Here is a 19,007-nt window from a genome sequence, read left to right on the forward strand (position 1 = left end):
CTAGCAGGAGGTGCCCCTATCTATATGTACCGACAGAGGCCCCCGGGCCCACCTTGGGTGAGAGACGAACCTGCAGGTGGGGCCAGATCCCAGCACCGCGCCGGGTGTACAGCTTGTTCCCGCCGGGAAAGGGCATGGATGTCCTTTCGCTTGTAGCGGGATGCCCGAGGGGCCCGTCCTCCGCGCGCGCCGTGCGCGTCAGACGGTTCAGATTTTTGTCTTATTCGAGCCCGTCGTGCGGCTCGGGCGGTTCGGTTTCCGCCCTTCTTCTAGCCCCCTCCCCCCCCCCGAACTTCCTGCACCCATGCCGATGACGGGTGGGCCCGGGCCCACCGGTCATGGAGTGTGAGGAGAGGGGAAGCTGGCGGTGGCAACCGTTCGACTTCTCCTCGGTCGTCGTGGAATGCAAGGAGACAACAGCTTTTGCATAAAAGGTAAGCGCTGAAGGGATCGGCTACCTTTTTGCTCTTGCCAACAACAGACGCCGCAGCGCCCCTTCGTCTCCGCACCCTCCCTCGTAATCAGCTTCCTTGCGCTCGGCCCCTTCTCGCCCGCGCTCCTTCGCAATCCACACCCAACAATCTCCATGGCTTCACTTCCTTACCCGCGCCGCTTCCAGACCCGGGATCAGCTGGACGCGGTGCGGCGCCTTCTGGGGTGGACCGCGCCGGCGAACGCCGGGAAGGTCAGGGCCGGCGAGATTCCCCTCCGCGACCTTGCCGCGGGGGAGTTCGTCCTTTTCAATTCGTACATTATGTGCGGGTTGGTTCCTCCGATCTCCTCCTTCTTCCTCCTACTCCTGGAGGAGTTTGGCCTCCAACTTCATCATCTCACCCCCCACTCCGTCCTCCTCGCGGCGGTCTTCGCCCACTTCATGGAGATGTTCGTGGGGGTGCGCCCCTGCACCACCATCTTCAAACATTTCTACTCCCTGGTTGGGACCGGGAAGAAGCGCGGCGAGATTGGCGCTTATTACTTCCAGCTCCGGCACGGGATGGCAGGCTCCTACATCGCCGTCTTCTCCAGCTCCAAGTGGGAGGACTGGCGTGAAGGTTGGGTCATCGCGGCAGTCGAGCCCCACGACCGCCTGGAGCTGCCAACAGAGGGTCCCCAGAGCGACCGGAGCACATGGAAGGCCAAGCCGACGATACCAGCGGAGCTCGACCCGGTGCTGTACCGGATCAAGAAGCTGGCAAGGAGCGGCCTGACTTCCATGATGGTGCTGGGCGACTTCCTGAAGCGGCGGATCGCCCCCCTGCAGCAGCGGTCCCGGATGGCCTACGTGTACACGGGGCTAAACGACTGCTGCAGGATCGCGCGCGGGCCCGGCGGTGACTTCACCAGGGCGGAGCTGGAGGCGGCGATTCGGGCGATGACCGGCGAGGTGTTCGTTCCCGAGTCCCTGGTCCTCCCGAGCGGGGTGAAGGCCCTGTGCGAGGACCAGGCATTGCGTTCATCAGTCCTGACGTCGATGCCGACCCTGGACGAGGGCGGCCTGGCGGTCCGGCAGCTGGGAGGAGACCCCAACCGCGGGCTCCAGATCCCTGGCGCCTCTCCGGACTGCCCGCAACACCCCAGCGAAGGTGCCGGGGAGCCGGGACCCAGGGGTCCGGCCCCCGGCGGGAAAGGAAAAGAGAAAGCGCCGGCGCCAGAGCACCGGCGGAAAGATAGTGCGGGTGCTGCCTCGGCCCAAAGGAGCGACGAGGCTCAGGGGGCGGCACCTGAGCGGCGCAGCCAAGCCGAAGGGAGCAAGTTCCGGAGGCTCCAGCGCGGCGACGGTTCCTTGGTCGGGGAACCGGCGCCAAAACGCCAGAAGACCGCGGGGGCAGAGGAGCAGAGCAGAGCTCCACTACCCGCGCCACAATGTCAGCAGCCGGAGAGGAGTCTGGAGGAGACACGTCAGCCTCCTCCGCCACCGCCACCAGAACGGTGTCCGGCGACGCCACCACCACCGCCGGAGGCCAATCCACAGCCCCCATCACCGCCACCGGAAACTCCGATGGCCTAGGACACCCATCAAAGGTCCGGGGGGTCCTCGGTAGGGAGGAAAGTCCCCTCCCGCAGCCCGGGGCAGATGGGAGTGGTACGACTTCCCGTAAGTGGTTTTGTCAAGGTTTTTCATTTCTTTTCTTGGCTTCTGGTGCTTAACCATACAGGTGATACGGCAGGCCGCAATCTTCAGACGTACCAACTGGGGGATCCAGCCCCCAGCCAGCGTCGGGACCCTCGGCGCCGTCCCCAGCAGGACCTCCGCCTGAAGGAGCTCCAGAAGCTACCGGACCCATGGACCCGGAGCCGGATGCCTCCACCCCGCCACGACCTGAAGCTGCCCCCCAGGAGGAGGCCACCAATGCCGCTGCAGCTATGGAGGCAGCGACCGCAGCTTCAGACGACGAGGCCGGGCCCTCACCAGCCGAGCCAGCGGCTGAGGGGGCTGCTGCCACGGCGGAGGCTGCAGCGCCGGAGGCAGCAGAGGTGGCGGCACCAGAGGCAGCGGAAGAGGCGGAGGGTGCGGCACCAGGGGTCGCCGAAGTTGCCAGCAGCGCCTCCCCACCGGCAGAGGAGGTGGATCCGGAGGTGGTGCTAGGAAGGCGCCTCCTCCCAAGCACGTCAGAGATCCCTCTTCCCCGGCTCATAGCCAAATGCCACCAAGCTCAGAAGGAGTTAGAGGCCGGCATGCGCCGGGAGTGGGAGAAGCTGGAGGTAGAACGCCACCGACTCTCCGACTGGGAGGTCAGTCTGGGCGACCGCATCAACTCCGTCTCTGCCCGCTACGCCGAGGAGCGCGCCAAGCTCGTGCAGGGGCGCGAACTTCTGCAGGAGGAGCTGGAGCAAGCTCGCGTCCGGGAGGTGGCGGCGCTCCAACAGGAGAAAGAGGCCAGGCGGCGGGAAACGGAAGCCCTTGAGGGGCTGATCGCCGTGGAGGAGATGAAGCAGGCGGTGGCAGACAGGGATCGGGTCGCCCGGGAGCTGGCAGCCGCGGCGAGGGAGGCGTTTGCAACGGCCGAGGCGCAACTAGCCACCCTTGCGGATCGGGCAGCGGCGGCAGCAAAGAAAGAGGAAGAGCTGGCCGCCCGAGAAGCAGAGGAGGTGGCCCGGCTGCAGGAGCTCCAAAGGCGGGAAGAGGCCGTGGAGGAGGAGCTGGCAGCCGGGAACCGGAGGCTCCAGGAACGTGAGGCAGCGCTCCGAGAGAGGGAGGCCAAGGTGGAGGGGCTCTTGGCAGAGCAGCGCACCGGCATCAACCGATTAACAAGATGGGTTGGTGCGGTGAACCCTCTGCTAGAGGCGCTCGGAGCCAACCCCATCTGGGTACCGGAGGCTCCTTCACCATTCGGCGCCGCGCTCCAGCTGTTGGACTCCACCGCCAGGCGGCTACAGGATGCGGAGGCCGGCCTACAGGACCTCCTGGAGGCAGAGGGACGAGTAGTTGCCCGGGAGATGGCGGAGTACATCCTGACCAGCTTCCGAAGCCATGATCCTACCGTTCAGCTGACTCCCGTCCTGGTCGGACCCCTCCGGACGACAGCGGCCGCCGCGCGAGAAGGGGTCCAGGAGGTGGTAGACATGGTCGCGGCTCGCCTCCGGCGACGTCCCGAACCTGCAGAGAGTGGGAGTGCCTCCGGACCACCAGAGCAGTAGTGCCAGTATCTTTTTGTTATTTCTTTTGTAATATAACTTTTGTTATTGTAAGATAACTTTATAATGTTGTGCACATTTTCCGTAATACGTTTAAGTATTTCGTGCGTCTACTTTTTCGAAAAACTTAGTTGTTTTCCTGGTTGTCGATCTGCAAAGTGCTTTTGGGCACACCGAGGTCCCGTGGCCCCCTGGGAGGTAGTCCCGATAGGTCGGGACTAGCTGCCATAGAACTGAGGTCCTGCACATGACTTAGGATCAACGTTTAGTAGACGTCCCCACAGGTTCCCGGTCTGGCCAGCGAAGGCTTCCTAAGTTGCGTAGCGAGTCAGAACTCTAGGACCCATGTTCGAGGGCTAAAAGGGGTCACGGCCCCCTGGTACATGGTTTGAGGTACAACAGCGCTCACCCTAGGAGGGCAGGGCGTGTAGGCTTAGGGTACGGAACCAGACTAAACGGCTACACAACCCTGGACCCCAGCAAAGGGCGAGCGCGTCTCTCTGAAGCCAGTTCACAGGGGTCCGGTTCCTTTTCTCCTATGAAACAAAGATCCCGAGCAGAGACGTGGCGTAGCAACTTAAGAAGGGCCTTGGGCATGACACAGACGCGGAAAACATGCGAGGGGTTAGCGTAACAAGAAGCGAAAAAATATAGAATCGCATAGACTTCAAGGACGCATTTGAGAACAAATTTTCCCTTAATCAATTGGTACAGAAGAGTTGTGCGATGTACGCCAGGGGCCGGGTTTATGAGGGCGGACCTCGACCGCCCTGGTCCGCACGGTGATGCTACCAATTACAAAGGGAAAATTCCCACTCAATCGGGTCCTAGGGATAGAACTTACGGAGGTGCTCAATGTTCCATGGATTGGGCAGTTGCATTCCATCCTCCGCAGCCAAACGAACAGATCCGGGTCGGCACACCTTTGTCACCTTAAAGGGCCCCTCCCAGCTGGGGGAGAGCTTGTGCATGCCCTCTCGGTTCAGGATCCGCCTTAGGACTAGATCCCCGACCCGGAGCTCCCTACAACGCACGAACCGTTGGTGGTAGCGCCGGAGCGCTTGGTTGTACCGTGCGTTTCGGACTGTTGCTCGCCATCTGCGCTCGTCGACGAGGTCCACATCTTGGCGACGCTCCTGTTCCTGCATTTCCTCATCAAAGGATCGGACTCGCAGAGAGCCCATGGTGATCTCCGGGGGAAGGCACGCTTCGGCCCCGTAAACCAAGAAGAAAGGAGTTTCGCCTGTTGCCCGGCTGGGTGTGGTCCGGTTCCCCCATAACACACTCGGAAGCTCTTCAATCCACCTTGCGCCATGCTTCTCAAGGTCACAGTAGGTTCGGATCTTGAGCCCTCTGAGGATTTCGGCATTGGCCCGCTCAACTTGGCCATTGCTCCTGGGATGCGCCACTGAGGCGAAACAGAGCTGGATGCCCATATCCTCACAGTACTCCTGGAAGTACTGGCTCGTGAACTGAGTTCCATTGTCAGTAATGACCCTGTTCGGGACCCCGAACCGGCACACGATTGACCTGAGGAAAGCAGTTGCCGACGCCTTGGTGATGTTGACCACTGGGGTTGCCTCCGGCCACTTAGTGAATTTGTCAATGGCAACATAGAGCTACCGGTACCCGCCGACGGCCCTAGGGAAAGGTCCCAAAATATCCAACCCCCACACGGCAAAGGGCCAAGAGGGAGGAATCATCTGCAGCGCCTGAGCTGGAGTGTGTATCTGCCTTGCATGGAACTGGCATGCTTTGTAAGACTTTACCAACTCAGCTGCATCCTGGAGTGCTGTCGGCCAATAAAAGCCATGCCGGAAAGCTTTACCAACCAGCGTGCGGGATGAAGAATGACTTCCGCACTCGCCTCCATGGATCTCCGCAAGCAAGTCGCGGCCTTCTTGCTGGGTGATGCACCGCATGAGGATGCCGTTGGCGCCACGGCGGTAGAGATCCCCTTCTACCACCGTGTACCGCTTAGCCATGCGGACAATGCGCTCAGCAGATGCTTGATCTTCAGGAAGGTAATTATTTTTCAGGTAATCCCGGACCTTAGAGATCCATGCATCAGGACCTTCCTGAGAAACTGGGCGTGGCTCCCTAAGCTTTTCGGGACCCTCAAGGGAGGACACAACCCTTGGCGGGCACCACGGATGGATTGCCGCCGGGACCGCTAGCTTCGAGGTGCTAGTCCGACCCCCTTCACCCAGGTCGGCGGACTGGGCGGAAGGCTTCAGCAGACGTCTCAGGAAGACGCCCTCAGGCACGGGTGCCTGGGTCGATGCGCTCGCGGAGAGTGCATCAGCTGCTGTGTTGCCTTCGCGTGGAACATGTTGCAGTTCCAGCACATCGAAGTCCTTCTCCAGCCTCTTCACATGAATGAGGTAGACTGCGAGCTGGGGGTTGTTGCAGCAACACTCCCCCAGGACCTGCCTGATGATGATTTGGGAGTCCCCTTTGACCAGGAGCTTCCGGATCCTCAGGGACAGAGCCGCCGTGAGCCCAAAGATTAAGGCCTCATACTCCGCCATGTTGTTGGTGGCCTCAAAATCAAGGCGCACCATGTACTTTAACTGTTCGCCACGTGGGTCGATGAGGACCACGCCAGCCCCGGCCCTCATGCCACGGGCGGACCCGTCAAAGAAGAGGGTCCAGTGACGTCCGGTAAAGACCGGAGCCTTGACCTCCGGACATGGGGGGTCCATCCCTTGGTCCGAACCCCCGGAGGCGCTTGGTGCAGGCCTCCATTCCGCGATGAAGTCAGCAAGGATCTGGCTCTTAATGGCGTGACGCGGTTGGAAGTCGAGCTGGAACCCAGCGAGCTCTGCTGCCCAGTTGGCGATGTTGCCTGTGGCGTTAGAGTTGTGGAGGATGGCCCTCAACGGGTAGGCGGTCACCACCACAACCTTGTGAGCCTGAAAGTAATGGCGGAGTTTGCTGAACGCAACAAGTATGGCATAAAGAAGCTTATGTGTTTCAGGATACCTGGCCTTTGCCTCGTGAAGGACCTCACTGACATAGTAGATCGGCTTCTGGACGGTCCTGACTCTGCCAGGTGGATTAGATCCTTCGACTCCAGCTGGGTACTCGTCGGCCCCCAGGCTACTTAGCGCTTCTCCGGATCGGGACCCGGCCGGACCCTCCGAAGTAGGGCCAGTTACTGGAGTGGTGGAGGCCGGACCTCCTTCCCCTGCAGGGGGTTCCGCGGGGGCCCCCTGCGGGAGAGGCTCGGACCTCTCGGTGACCAGCACCATGCTGATCACTTCGGTCGTTGCTGCAAGATAAAGGAACAGTGTCTCACCTGGGTCCGGTGCGACCAGAACCGGAAAGGAGGTAAGATACTGCTTCATCTCTTGGAAGGCACATTCTGTCTCTTCGGTCCATGCGAATGGGCCGGACCCCCTCATCAACTTGAAGAAGGGAAGTGCCCTCTCCGCTAGCCTCGAAATGAAGCGGCTGAGGACTGCCAGGGACCCCGTCAGCCTCTGCACATCCTTGAGGCGTGCAGGGGGTCTCATTGCCTCGATTGCCCGGACCTTATCCGGGTTGGCTTCGATTCCCCGGTGGGAGACCAGGAAACCAAAGAGCTTCCCCGCCGATACGCCGAAGACGCACTTCTCGGGGTTAAGCTTGGTGGAGGTCGCTCGTAACTTGTTAAAAACTCAAGCTAAATTTTCCAATAGGGAATTCGACTCTCTAGTCTTGACAACGACGTCATCGACATACACCTCTACTATATCTCTAACCAAGTCACCTAGAGTGATATTCATTGCACGAGCAAAGGTGGGTAGAGCATTGAGCAATCCATAAGGCATCACTATATAACAATAAAGACCATCCACTGTTACAAAAGCTGTATGCTTTCTATCATCCCTAGCCATTTTGATTTGATGAAAACCAGAATAGGCATCTATGAAGGACAGCAAATCACACCCGGAGGTGGAGTGTACAATCTGATCTATACGCGGAAGTGGATAAGGGTCTTTTGGACATGCCTTATTAAGATTGGTGTAGTCGATGCACATCCGAAGCTTCCCGTTGGCCTTTGGGACCACAACTGGGTTGGCCAACCATACAGAATGGTAGACCTCCTCGATGAAACCAGCCTGCAGCAGCTTGCGGACCTCTTCACGGATGAAGTTTTGCCGCTCAATGGACTGCTTGCGTGGCTTCTGCCGGACCGGCCTGGCGTCGGAGTGGATCTTCAGATGATGCTCGATCACCTCCCTGGGGATCCCGGGCATCTGTGACGGTTCCCAGGCGAACACGTCGACATTTGCCTGAAGGAAGGCGATGAGCGCGCTTTGCTATTTCTCTCCCAGGTTGCCACCGATGCGGGTGGTCTGGGAGGTCCCCGCTCCGACCTGGACGGTCTTCACGGGAACATTGTCCGTGTCGGATGGACGGACCTTCGGTGTCTTGGCCAGAGCCTTGGTACGTGAGGTCGAGGGGTCGGACCCCTGGGCGCCAGCTGCAGGGGTAAGCTCGTGCCGCTACGGTATCCGGGCCCACTCCTGAGAATGGGCGCGATGGGGCCAGCTTGGACTCCGGGATCTGCAGGTGCTTGAACGCCGTATAGCTGATGACGCTCAGGCCAGCGCCTCTGTCGATCAGCATATGGTGAAGGCGAACATTGGCGATGGTGGGTGCTGTAATGAGCGGCAGCACTCCAGCGCCCGCCATGTTCTCTGGGCAATCAGATGGCCCGAAAGAGATGGTAGTGCCCCTCCACCGCTGATGGGGCGCCGCCTTCGGCACCCCTGGCTTCATCGAGAGGACCTCCCGGCGAAGGGCCTTGACGTCCCGCCGGGAGACGAGCTCCGAACTGCCGCCGTACATAACGTACAGCTTCTTTCGGCGCTCGTCTCCGCCGGACTCGGAATCAGACTGCTGGAAAAGTCCCTTGAGGTCTTTATTGGGGGCTTGATACCCCAGCTCCCTCTTAGTCGCAGCTGCATCGGCATCGGAGGTTTTCTCCTTGCCGGACCGCCGCGGAGGGGAGGAGCCTTCCTTGGAGGCTTGGTCCCGCCTCTTGCTGAGGCGCTCCACGAGCTTTTGGATCTCGCGGCACTCAGTGGCGCTGTGGTGAGCCCCAGGATGGACAGGACACGACCCGGGGTCGGTGCGCTGCTGTCGTGGGCGCTTACCACGGGAGTTCTGGCCTCCGGTCGTCGCAGCTGCAATGGCCGGACCCCCAATCCGTGACTTGTCGAAGCCACGGTTCTTCCTATTCTTCTTCTTGCCGCTGCCAGGGGCAGCGACACTTGGCCCACTCGTTTGAGCAGGTCCTGCATGGGTTGCAGAGTGCCATTCACGGCCTTCTGCAGCCCGAGCGCATTTGTCCGCCAGAGTGAACAAGGTGGTGACGGATTCCACTTGGTGGGTCGCCAGCTTCTCTAGCATCTTCTCGTCTCGGACCCCCTGTCGGAAGGCCGTGATGATCGATGCATCTAAGATACGTGGGATAGTTCCACGTACCTTGGTGAAGCGAGAGATGAAGGCCCGGAGGGTTTCCCCGGGTTGTTGCCACACGGCGTGGAGGTGGGCCTCCACGCCATGCTGCTGGTACGCACTGGCGAAGTTCGCCGTGAACTGTGCGCAGAGCTCACCCCAGGACTGGATGGATCCCGGGGTAAGGTTCATGAGCCAGGTCTGGGCTGGCCCGGTCAAGGCTACATGAAAGTAACTTGCCATGACGGCTTCGTTACCTCCAGCTGCCGTGATAGCGGTGATATAGACCTGCAGGAACTCTGACGGGTTGGTGGACCCGTCATATTTTTCTGGCAGGTGAGGTCGAAACTTGGACGGCCAGGCGACCGCGCGGAGGTGGTCTGCGAGCGCCGCGCAGCCCACGCCCGACACCGGTGCCTGGGGGAGTCCCTGCGGCCCAGCCACAGCAGCATCGAGCTCGGCCGCAAGGTCCCGACCCTCAATGTTGAGCCGTCGGTTTCATGCTCGCTCGATGGAGATCCTGGCATCCTCTCCCGCATGCCTGCGGTTGAGCTCCGTCCGGAGGTCCTCGGTCCGTGCACTCCTCACGGATGGTGAGTGCACAAAACCGGATGCGCCGCCCTGGCGACGGCGCTGCCTGGATACAGACCCCCTCGCTGGGCCTGGGGAAGCCTGCGCCAGGTGGAGGAGGCGATCGACGTCGTCACGCCATTGTCTGTGCGCGTCTGGCGACGCCGCCTCACCAGGGAGGTTGCGGAGCAACTCCCTGGCTGCCATGAGGCCCGCTCTGCTGCCCGCTGTGGAGCAGCGCGCGGGGCCGCCTGAGAGGGGGGACGCCACTTCTTCACCAACCATGAGGTCGTGATGACCGTTCTCCTGTGCCATCGCAGGAGTCGAGGAGGTCGACCGAGTGCTATACAAATCTAAGTCCCCCTACCTGGCGCGCCAAATGTCGGAGGAATTCTCCAGCCGAGTGGCGGAAAGCACCCGCCTAATCCTAGTTAAGGATGGGTTTGGAGGAGACTTAGGAGCGCTCGATCGGTGGACAGATGAACGCAGGAAGGACACGAAGATTTAGAGTGGTTCGGGCCGCCGGAGCGTAATACCCTACGTCCACTTTGGTGTTGTATTGGCTGCGTGAGTCTGAATGGAAAGCAGCATAAGCTTGTGTGTGTGCAACCTGGAACTTGGGACTTGTCTTCTAACGAGTGCACTCTCCCTTTTATAGTTCAAGGGGAGTGCTTACACTGTGCGGGGCCCCGACAGGTGGGCCCGGCCAACAGGGGCTGTTCTACGAGAGATAAGGAGGTCTTCTCCCCGAGCTCCTCTCCGTAGTCCTCTCGATCGAGAAGTTGATGTGCGTATCCACAGCCAGGATATGGCCGTGTACAGCCTTGTCTTGTACAGTGTCCGGCGTCAGCGTTACCCAACAGTGAAGCCGTGCTGTCACTGTTGGGATGGTACCTTCGGTCAGAGGGCGGGACGGAGCTGTCCCGTGGTGCGCATACTGTTACAGCGCACGCCTTGGCTCGCCTATTACAGGCCATCATCACGCGCGCAGCGCCGTAACGGGACTGCACACAGTCCGCGTACTGTGCGCGGTGATACAACGCGCCGCCTTGGAAACAGACGGGCTTACCGTGGTGTCAGCATACCTGCCCCATGTGCCAGTGGCAGGCCGCTCTTTTTGACTTGGGCGCGCCCGGCCCAGCTACCGCATTAAATGCAGGTAGGTGGGTTGGAGACCCGCGAAGGGCCTTCAGCCGCAGGCACGTGGCAGGGCCAGCCCCGCTCCCTCTGCAGGACGGCACGTGGCGGCACCGGACCCCTTCCCGGGGGATGGGGGGTTCGGGCCCCCGAGGCCGGTCGGAGCGGGCTGGCCTGTGATGGACCGGCCACCACACGCAGCGGTCCCGGACCTCCCTGGAGAGACCGGGTCCGCGAAGGCCCCCCGAAAGCTCCCCAGCCTTCCTGGGGACGTGGAGGCCCCGGACTTGTAATAGCTCAGGGAGGGTCCAGGGACCACGGTCCCAGCTGTCAGGCCCGGGCTATGTGCCACGTCCCCCAGAAGGTGAGAGGGAGATTACGGATTGTGAGGCGCCAAGCCCTGGACACTCTAGCAGGAGGTGCCCCTATCTATATGTACCGACAGCGCCCAAACACCACAGCGCGCACACGTTGCACTCTACTGTATTGATGCAACAATCACCGGGTAAATAACCACTACAGCACTCGCAGCACCCGACTCTTTACAGCCGAGCAGTGCACGGCTTATGTAGCCTTCCAACACGCACGCAGTAGTAACAAACTGATCGTGAGCCACGCAACAACGTGCTCCACTACTGATGCATGCAGCCACGCATATCCTGAAGACCCGGCGCTCTCACGCGGCGCAGCACACGCACTCCTCTCCAGGATCCTGGTCTTCAGCAGCATACGATGCCCCACGTCTCCGTGCCTTAGCTGCAACGTACAGCTCCAGCATCCATCCGTTGGTGAGCAATTATCCATGCACTGACTAGCTAACTAACTAAGACTAACTCCACTAACGTGCAGCACACACACATCGACTACGCGTACACACGCGCCACCGCCCAAGATGCTTGCACACACGCGATGCGCCACTCTACCCACCAGCCGCGCGTACGTACGCGCCGCCAATCTCGCCGCCCGCGCGCGCACAGACACGCCGCTGAGCTAGACGCCAGCCATGCACGCACACAAGCTGGGTTTATTCCCAACATACTTGTCATTACGTGCCTCCGAGCCAATATCAAGTTCAGTCATCAGTGCCAATTTCACCTCCTCCCTCGTGTTCTTACTGAACATAATGGATGACGACTTATCCTTATTAATCGTCTGCCCCGAGCAATTCTCATACAATGAAAGGATATTTTGCACATGCTCTGCACTCCCATCATTAATTTTGAAGAGTAGCAGTGAGTCATCCGCAAACAAGAGGTGATTTATGCTCGGTGCTTCCTGGCAAACTCGGACGCCAACAGTCTCTCCCCTCTCCTCCGCTGTGTTCAATAAACACGAGAATGCCTCAGCACAGATCAAGAACAAATAGGGATAGAGGATCCCCCTGTCGCAATCCCTGTTGGGGAACAATTTCTTCAGTTAACTCACCATTTACCCGGATTATGTACTTCACCGTTGTCACAAAATCCAGTAGCCTCTCCACCCAAACGTGGTTGAAACCCAAACTACACAGCATCTTCTTTAAGAAGTCCCACTCCACTCGGTCATATGCTTTGCTCATAAGCAAGCAGTACATTGTCTGTGATAAGCCGTCCTGGGACAAAAGCAGACTGATTCAAAGAAATAACATCCGGGAGAACTTTTTTCAGGCGATTAGCTAATACCTTAGAAGCTATCTTGTACACAACATTGCACAGGCTGATGGGTCTTAAATCCTTTAATTTCTCAGGGTTCTTCACCTTCGGAATCAAGACAGCCACCGTATCATTCCAGCTGTCCGGCATCAGACCCTACTTCTGTCACCTCCTTGACCACATCCTTCCCTACTGTACCCCAAAATTTCTTACAGAATAAAGTCGGCATGCCATCGGCACCCGGCGCTTTCAGATCACCCATACTGTCAAGGGCAGCTTTGATCTCCACCTCTGTATACTCCTCCATTAGATCATCATTCATTGCAGCAGTTACACGGCATGGAACATGAGGAAGCAATTCATCATATCGAAACACGCTGCTGGACTGCTTGGTGAGGGGTGTGACTGGCAGCAGCAGACGGGCGCACGGGAGCCATGAGTTGGTGTCACTACAGCCCTGTAGGCCACAAGCGGGGGCCCAAGTGAAGGAGCGTGGACCGCGCCGGGGGAAAAAAAAAAGAAGTGGTGAGCCGCGCGCGCGAAAGCGAACCACGCGCCCAACTACCGCCATGGGCCGGCCGTCGCCGAAACCACGGAATGGTCGGTAGCGGGCCGAGCCCGTGCGCTCAGCCGCTTGGCCCAATAGAGACGGGAAAATCACACAAGAGAAGCGCTCATCAAGTTCGCAATCTTTTCAGATAAAAAAAGTTCGCGATCTATTCATATGACCACGAGGCCATTTTTTTTAGGAAAAAAAGGAAAATGACCATGAGGCCATGACACAGCAATAGACACCACTCTCCTTTCATGCCCAGTTGCCTGCCGTCAAAGATTTTTAAAAAGTAAGAAAGAAAGAAACGGACCACGTAAACCTGTGCTGGGCGTTCCCAGGCGCCGCATCCGGTAAGCAGATTCGTGGCTAGAGTATTTTTCTTTCTACCACCACCTCCATGCTTTTGTTTTCCCTCTAGTCAAGCACAACGTGCTGTTGGAAAGCAAATAGCTAGCGTTTCCTAATCGATCACAACATGACAGCCAAAAGTCCGTTCCTTCCGTCCCATTTCCTACCTCGAGAACTGATAAGAAAAAACACAACGTTGGCGAGGAAGTTTCCACTGCTGGGAGACACTGCTGCTGAACAAGAAATCTAAACCTGTGTTCGTTTTCAACCAGTATCCTTGTGCAAAAACTGCGTTACAGTCTTCTCGCTTCTGAAACTCTACAGGGGCTGGTCTAATAATTTTTTATTCAGCAAATTAGACTGGAAACAAAGGTCACTTTTGCACATGGATAAGGTCTAGTGATTATTCGACAAATTAGATTATAATTCTGGTGGACCTTCCCTGAATTCTTGTTTCATAATGTACTTATAAGCTACTAGTATATATACAGAGTACAAAGTATAGAGTACAAACGCAAAGCTTATTAACACATTTTATCCTAAATTTAGTCTTCCATACTAGTAGTAGTTTACTTGCCATTGCTCTTCATTTTTACAAGCATTTCATGTACATCTTGTCCTCCAAACAGGTCAAATATGCAAACTTTGCCTCTTCCAAAAGGCAAATGGTTGTATAAAAGAGGTACAACTTCATTCTGGCTCTTCAACACAGAGCTAGTGGATACATAAAGAAAGAAGAAGGTGAGTTGAAGCCCCAAGTATCTGAAAAAAAAATCTTGAGCAGAACCCTGTGTAGAATCAGGAACCGCAATTGACTGGTCCATGACATTTTTATCTTTGCCCCAAGCTTGCCCATCATTATCCAACGCTGATCGCGCTTGGAAGTCACCATCAAGGGCTTGACAGTGCGAGATGCACTTTGGTGAAAACGACATGCGCGTAGATTGAACTTTCACTAGGAAAATGAGGGCGATCGCCAAAGGGCGCGTGCATGAACCTTTTCGGTGGCTCTGCCGGTTGACCTCCTGGAAGGACCAGGACCCAGTCGGTTGGAGGTTCCAACAGCCAAGTGAGACCGGAGCAGAATGGCCGGCCGCCAAATCGCCGGGAGAGGGCCGCCGGGGGCGGGAGTCACCTGCTGCGTGCCGTCTGCTGCCGACTGCTGACGAAACGTCCGCGCTTGTTCCTGCGCTCGCCACTCCATTTGGCGACTCGCAGCCTGAGACTTTTTTTCTCCTTTTGTTTGTTGTCTTTGCATGAGAGATCCTGAGACTCATCACTAAGGTAAAGCTATCCCGTTGTTGTGCCTATCGGCTTGATGGCATATCTGCACGTGTGATGACTTGTTTTTTACAATATGGTTGTTGGTTTTCAACCCCATGTGTGGTGACTACTGACTACTGACTCCATTCCAATGCAGCAATTTGGTGTAGGAAAAGGTATCATCCTAAAAAAAAAGAGCAACTAATAAAAAAAAGAAATTTTCTACGGTTAAAGATTGAAGAGGATCAACTAACTAAAATATTGGGCAGAAATCAGATCTTTTGGGGGAAACTTGGGTGAATTCTAAATCTTTGGAGGAGCAATTTTCTAATTGGTACTTCGTGTGGGATTCGTTTCTGTATTTCACGTAAAGACAGGACGCTTCGATGGAGAGCCTACCTGTAAGCGGCAAGTGATTGATCAAACTAAAATTTAAAGCTGAAACTATGGCATGCTCTAAAAATAGGTAAAGATTAACTAACAACTAGCTCCAGCCCCAGTGGTGCTTCCGACAACATATATTCTTGACATTGAGGAAAGCAGAAACCATCTGATCTAAAACGGACGGCTATTCTTCCTCGATGGAAAATGCTGAAGTGATACCTAGCCCCCTTTTTCCTAAAAAAACGTGAGCATTTTGAACTATATTCACACGGTGCCATAAAAGGAAAGGGGTCCCTTTTTCCAGAAAAAAAGGGGGGGTGGAGGGGGGGAGGGATTGGTGTCCGTCCTCCACCATGAAACGCCGGAGAAAGTGCTGACAAAGAATGGCCAGAACCGGGCCTACAAGCTCGTTACATCGTCCGCCGTTCAGGCTCTCAGGCAGCGAGCGGCGCACGGGACGCACGCCGCCGGTTACCTAAATCCCTCCTCCTCCCGGGAACTCGCTGCTCGGTTCCCGCAGGTGTTCCACGCTCAGCCCAAGCACGTTCGCGAAAAAAACAAATAGACCGCCACTCACCTCGTTGCGGGGCAGAATAGCCATTCGCCGGACACATGGGTTTCACACGCCTTTCACGTTCATCCTGCGTTCTAGCTAGAAGAAGCACAAACGGCAAAAACGTGGATGCATGCGCCTTCGTGGCGACGCAGGTCAGGCGAGTCCGCACGTCTCGTCGGGCGGGGGCGGGCCGTCGTGTGGCTGGTCTCCAACGATGCCCTCGGGCAAGCGGCCGGCGGTCAATCGGCGGCAGCCGGCCGTGGTTCTCCGGCGCGAGGTCCCGGCGCTGCTGTGAGGGCCTCTCCTCGATCGGATCAAATCGGGCCCAGCTCCCGCGCCGCCGCAGTCCGCCCGGCGGGTCGCTCGGAGAGACGGCAGACAAGGCTGCCAGCAGCTGGGCCGCCGGCCGCCTCGCGGAGCCCGCCACCCATGCGTGTCCAGGGGACGGCTAGCTAGCGCTGCGCGTGGCTTGGCGTACCCCCACGACGGCCGCGAGACGTCGAGGCTAGGATCGAACGTGGTGATCGGCGAGGACGGCCGTGCCAGGCTCACACAGATTTGGATCGGGGGCGCGAGATCCGTCCAACTCCGCCGTCGCGGCCGATCGGCAGGACCCCGGCTGCCTGCACCGGCGGTAGCGCGTGGCGAGGAGCAAGGGGATGGCGGCCGGCGTGCAGGCGGTGAGTGCGATGGAAAAAAAAAATAAGAGTTTCAGTTTTAAATTAATCCGAAGATAAATTATGATCATAATGAAAATGCGTACAGAAAATGAACATACGTAAACATACTGATCAAGTGATTTAAGATAAAATATTGCAGCAGAAAGATTAATCCTAACCAGATCATAGTAGCTATGAAAGATATAGATAGGGATAGAAAACCGTACGTCTCAAGACTGACCGGAATAACCAGTTAAACAAGATGACGGCGACGATTAGCACCTCCGCGCACTTGACGACGCCGAGTCGCGCCCCACTGACGAGGAGGAAGACGAGCCGTGGCGATGAGGACGTAGAGGACGGCGATGTGGAAGCGTTCGAGCAGTCGCGCAGAGCGCTTCCCAAAAACCTTATTCGTCCTCTCCCAGTGCAGGATCGCTGAGGATGAAGTTCCGGGGACCTGCTCTCCTAATCGCCGGTGCACGCCGACGAACGAGATGAAGTAGCGTATGCGGCGGCGCAACAGTCAGGTCGAGGCGTGTTGTGCGTCTTCTGTTGTGTTCTGTTTCTAGCCGGCAGTGCGTATTTATAGGAAGGAACCGCTAGAGTTTTTGGCGTCCCAAAAACCAAGTCGGTTACCAGTCCCAAAAATTCTGCGCATGAAATCCGTAACAGATTTAAAGTGGCAAAACAAATCTGCAAAAGGAAATTGTGTTCCCACAAGGATTGGACCAGATTTTGGCGGACCATTCACACGCACGTCGCGTACGCGCGCCCTTCGCCCAAAGCCCGAGCCCGAGCACGGCCTGGCGAGGCAAGCGCGCGCGTGTTCTTCGTTCTTACTTTCACCCACACTTGCAAGAGCATGGAGAGCATCCAACTATTTAAGTTGGATTTCCTCCACCTCCACTGGCAAGGTGGGACCAACTTATGGCTATAAACCTTTACACTAATAGACATTTAAGATTTTATTAGAATTATTTAGATTTACGTGATGGACCTTTGCACTGTTGGCCCCAAGTATTCCAACAGCCCGCAGCTTCATCCCGACGGCCACCGTACCGGTGCCGCGCCGTGCAGCGACGTCTTCGTGGCCGCTCGCAAGATCGCCTACCGGCCCGGACGCCGTCCCGCAGGTGCCCGCGTGGCTGTCAACCGAGGCGAAGGACTTCATGGGCATGTGATGCCTGATAAAGAAACCTGCGCGATCACACGGCCGCCGGCCGCCGCGCAGCTACGTGCAATGTAGGAGTTGTCGATGAATCCATCAGATGCCCGGCGTACCGGAGTGTGAGCGTACGGTGGTATTTGTACCCGGTTGCTTCTCACCGTGTGAAAATTGTTTAGGCTCAGGTGTCCCTGCAATGGAAAACGTAAGATGTAAATACTATATCCATTTTTAAATATATAATTTTTAGAGATAATGTCGTATAGTTAAGAACGGAGGGAATATGGTTTCACGCAGCTCTTGCCTTTTCTTGACCCACTCTGCTTGTGTCGGCGCCAATTGTTTTCATCGCAACTTTTACGAATTCGGGTTGTACATGTTTTGAAAACAGATGGTTCAAACAAAATAAGGAGAAGAAAAAGACGATGGAGGGAGGGGCTACACAAGAGTCACCTGAAAATTTCATTCACACTACGGTCCCATGATTTTAATCCCATAATTATTCAAGCTGCACGTCTTTGTTACCTCCTATCAATATAACTCGCTCCCTCATCCTGCCTAGCCTCAGCGCTTGTTTGAAGGAGCTAAAATTATATGCTAAACTTTAGCATCTATTAACACTCATACCTTATGCTAAAGTTTTTGAGTCTTGACTAAAGTTGAGCTCATCCTATTAGCACTTTTGTTTGGAGGGGCTAGTGCTAAAGTTTATCACTTTTAGATATTAGCACTTGGACCCAACCACCCTCTTAACCACCAATAGATTCCTCAATCCTACTAAAACATCATCATCCCCTTCCACGCTCTTGTGCCTTATGAGCGGCCACAGCTGACAACCCATTGCCTTTGCCGCTGCCTAGGTGCCATCAAGTGTTGAGATAGTGCTAGATCACCCAACATTTTTCTCAGCCTCCGGCTACTTCATGCCTTGATGAGGTGCTCGTGCTCTTTCATATAGCCATGTTGCTAGCAACTCTGTTTACCGTAGTCTTGCACCTTCACTCTTCGATATCAATTTCGTTACATCCGGCATCCTTCGCTTAGCAAACTTACGTGCTACAAGGTTTGCCCACAAGACCACATCCAGCTATCTGCCTCTTTCAATGGACCGCACCCGTCAGGATCATTAGCAAGGTACAAAGATCACATTCTGTACGCTTCCGTTGTTCCACTCTCGTATTCATCTTTAACAAGACCTATTTGGTCCTTAGCAACAATCCTGAGCAATTGTCTTCCTCCTGAACTTGATGCTCAAGAGAGCTTCTCCTTGCGCTACTCCCACTATTAGATGCCTCCGGTCTATATTGCAACCATCCAACCCCCTAAAACGGATGCGAGGCACTATTTCCCTCGTCATTTGGCGTAGTTGAGCCGTTGCAATAGAAATCCTATTCCTCACACTCCCGAGTGTCTCCATCATTGTATTTTACCATGCAAGCTATCCTTATTGATGTTGATTTATTTGCCCAAGCTAGGAGAACTGCGGTTCTCTTAATCAAGATTACACGAAATTCTAAACCGATACTAGATTAGGAAGTAGGACTCAAGTAGTTTCCTTCTATACCGACTAGTTCTACTCATATTCGAATACAATAGATATAAAGTATGGGACATGCTCCACATTTTCTATCTAGAATATTATACACCATGT

General features: G+C 56.3%; 1 protein-coding gene across 1 annotated transcript; it reads left to right on the top strand.

Annotated features, from left to right (window-relative positions):
* Nucleotides 1-2,283: 2,283 nt before the first annotated feature.
* On the top strand, nucleotides 2,284-17,372 carry LOC112892417 (translation initiation factor IF-2-like). The gene is made up of 2 exons (XM_025959591.1): nucleotides 2,284-2,993; nucleotides 17,210-17,372. The coding sequence occupies exons 1-2, from the start codon at nucleotides 2,284-2,286 to the stop codon at nucleotides 17,370-17,372; spliced, it is 873 nt and encodes a 290-aa protein (XP_025815376.1).
* Nucleotides 17,373-19,007: the final 1,635 nt, after the last annotated feature.

Source organism: Panicum hallii, chromosome 5 (genome assembly GCF_002211085.1).
Source record: "Panicum hallii strain FIL2 chromosome 5, PHallii_v3.1, whole genome shotgun sequence".
NCBI lineage: Eukaryota > Viridiplantae > Streptophyta > Magnoliopsida > Poales > Poaceae > Panicum > Panicum hallii.

Bases quoted from the DNA above. Each gene is read 5' to 3' on its own strand.
- LOC112892417 (XM_025959591.1), top strand. From the start codon at position 2,284: ATGGACCCGGAGCCGGATGCCTCCACCCCGCCACGACCTGAAGCTGCC. The intron at 2,994-17,209 runs GTTTGCAACGGC...GTTGGCCCCAAG, and splicing joins GCAGCCGCGGCGAGGGAGGC to TATTCCAACAGCCCGCAGCT.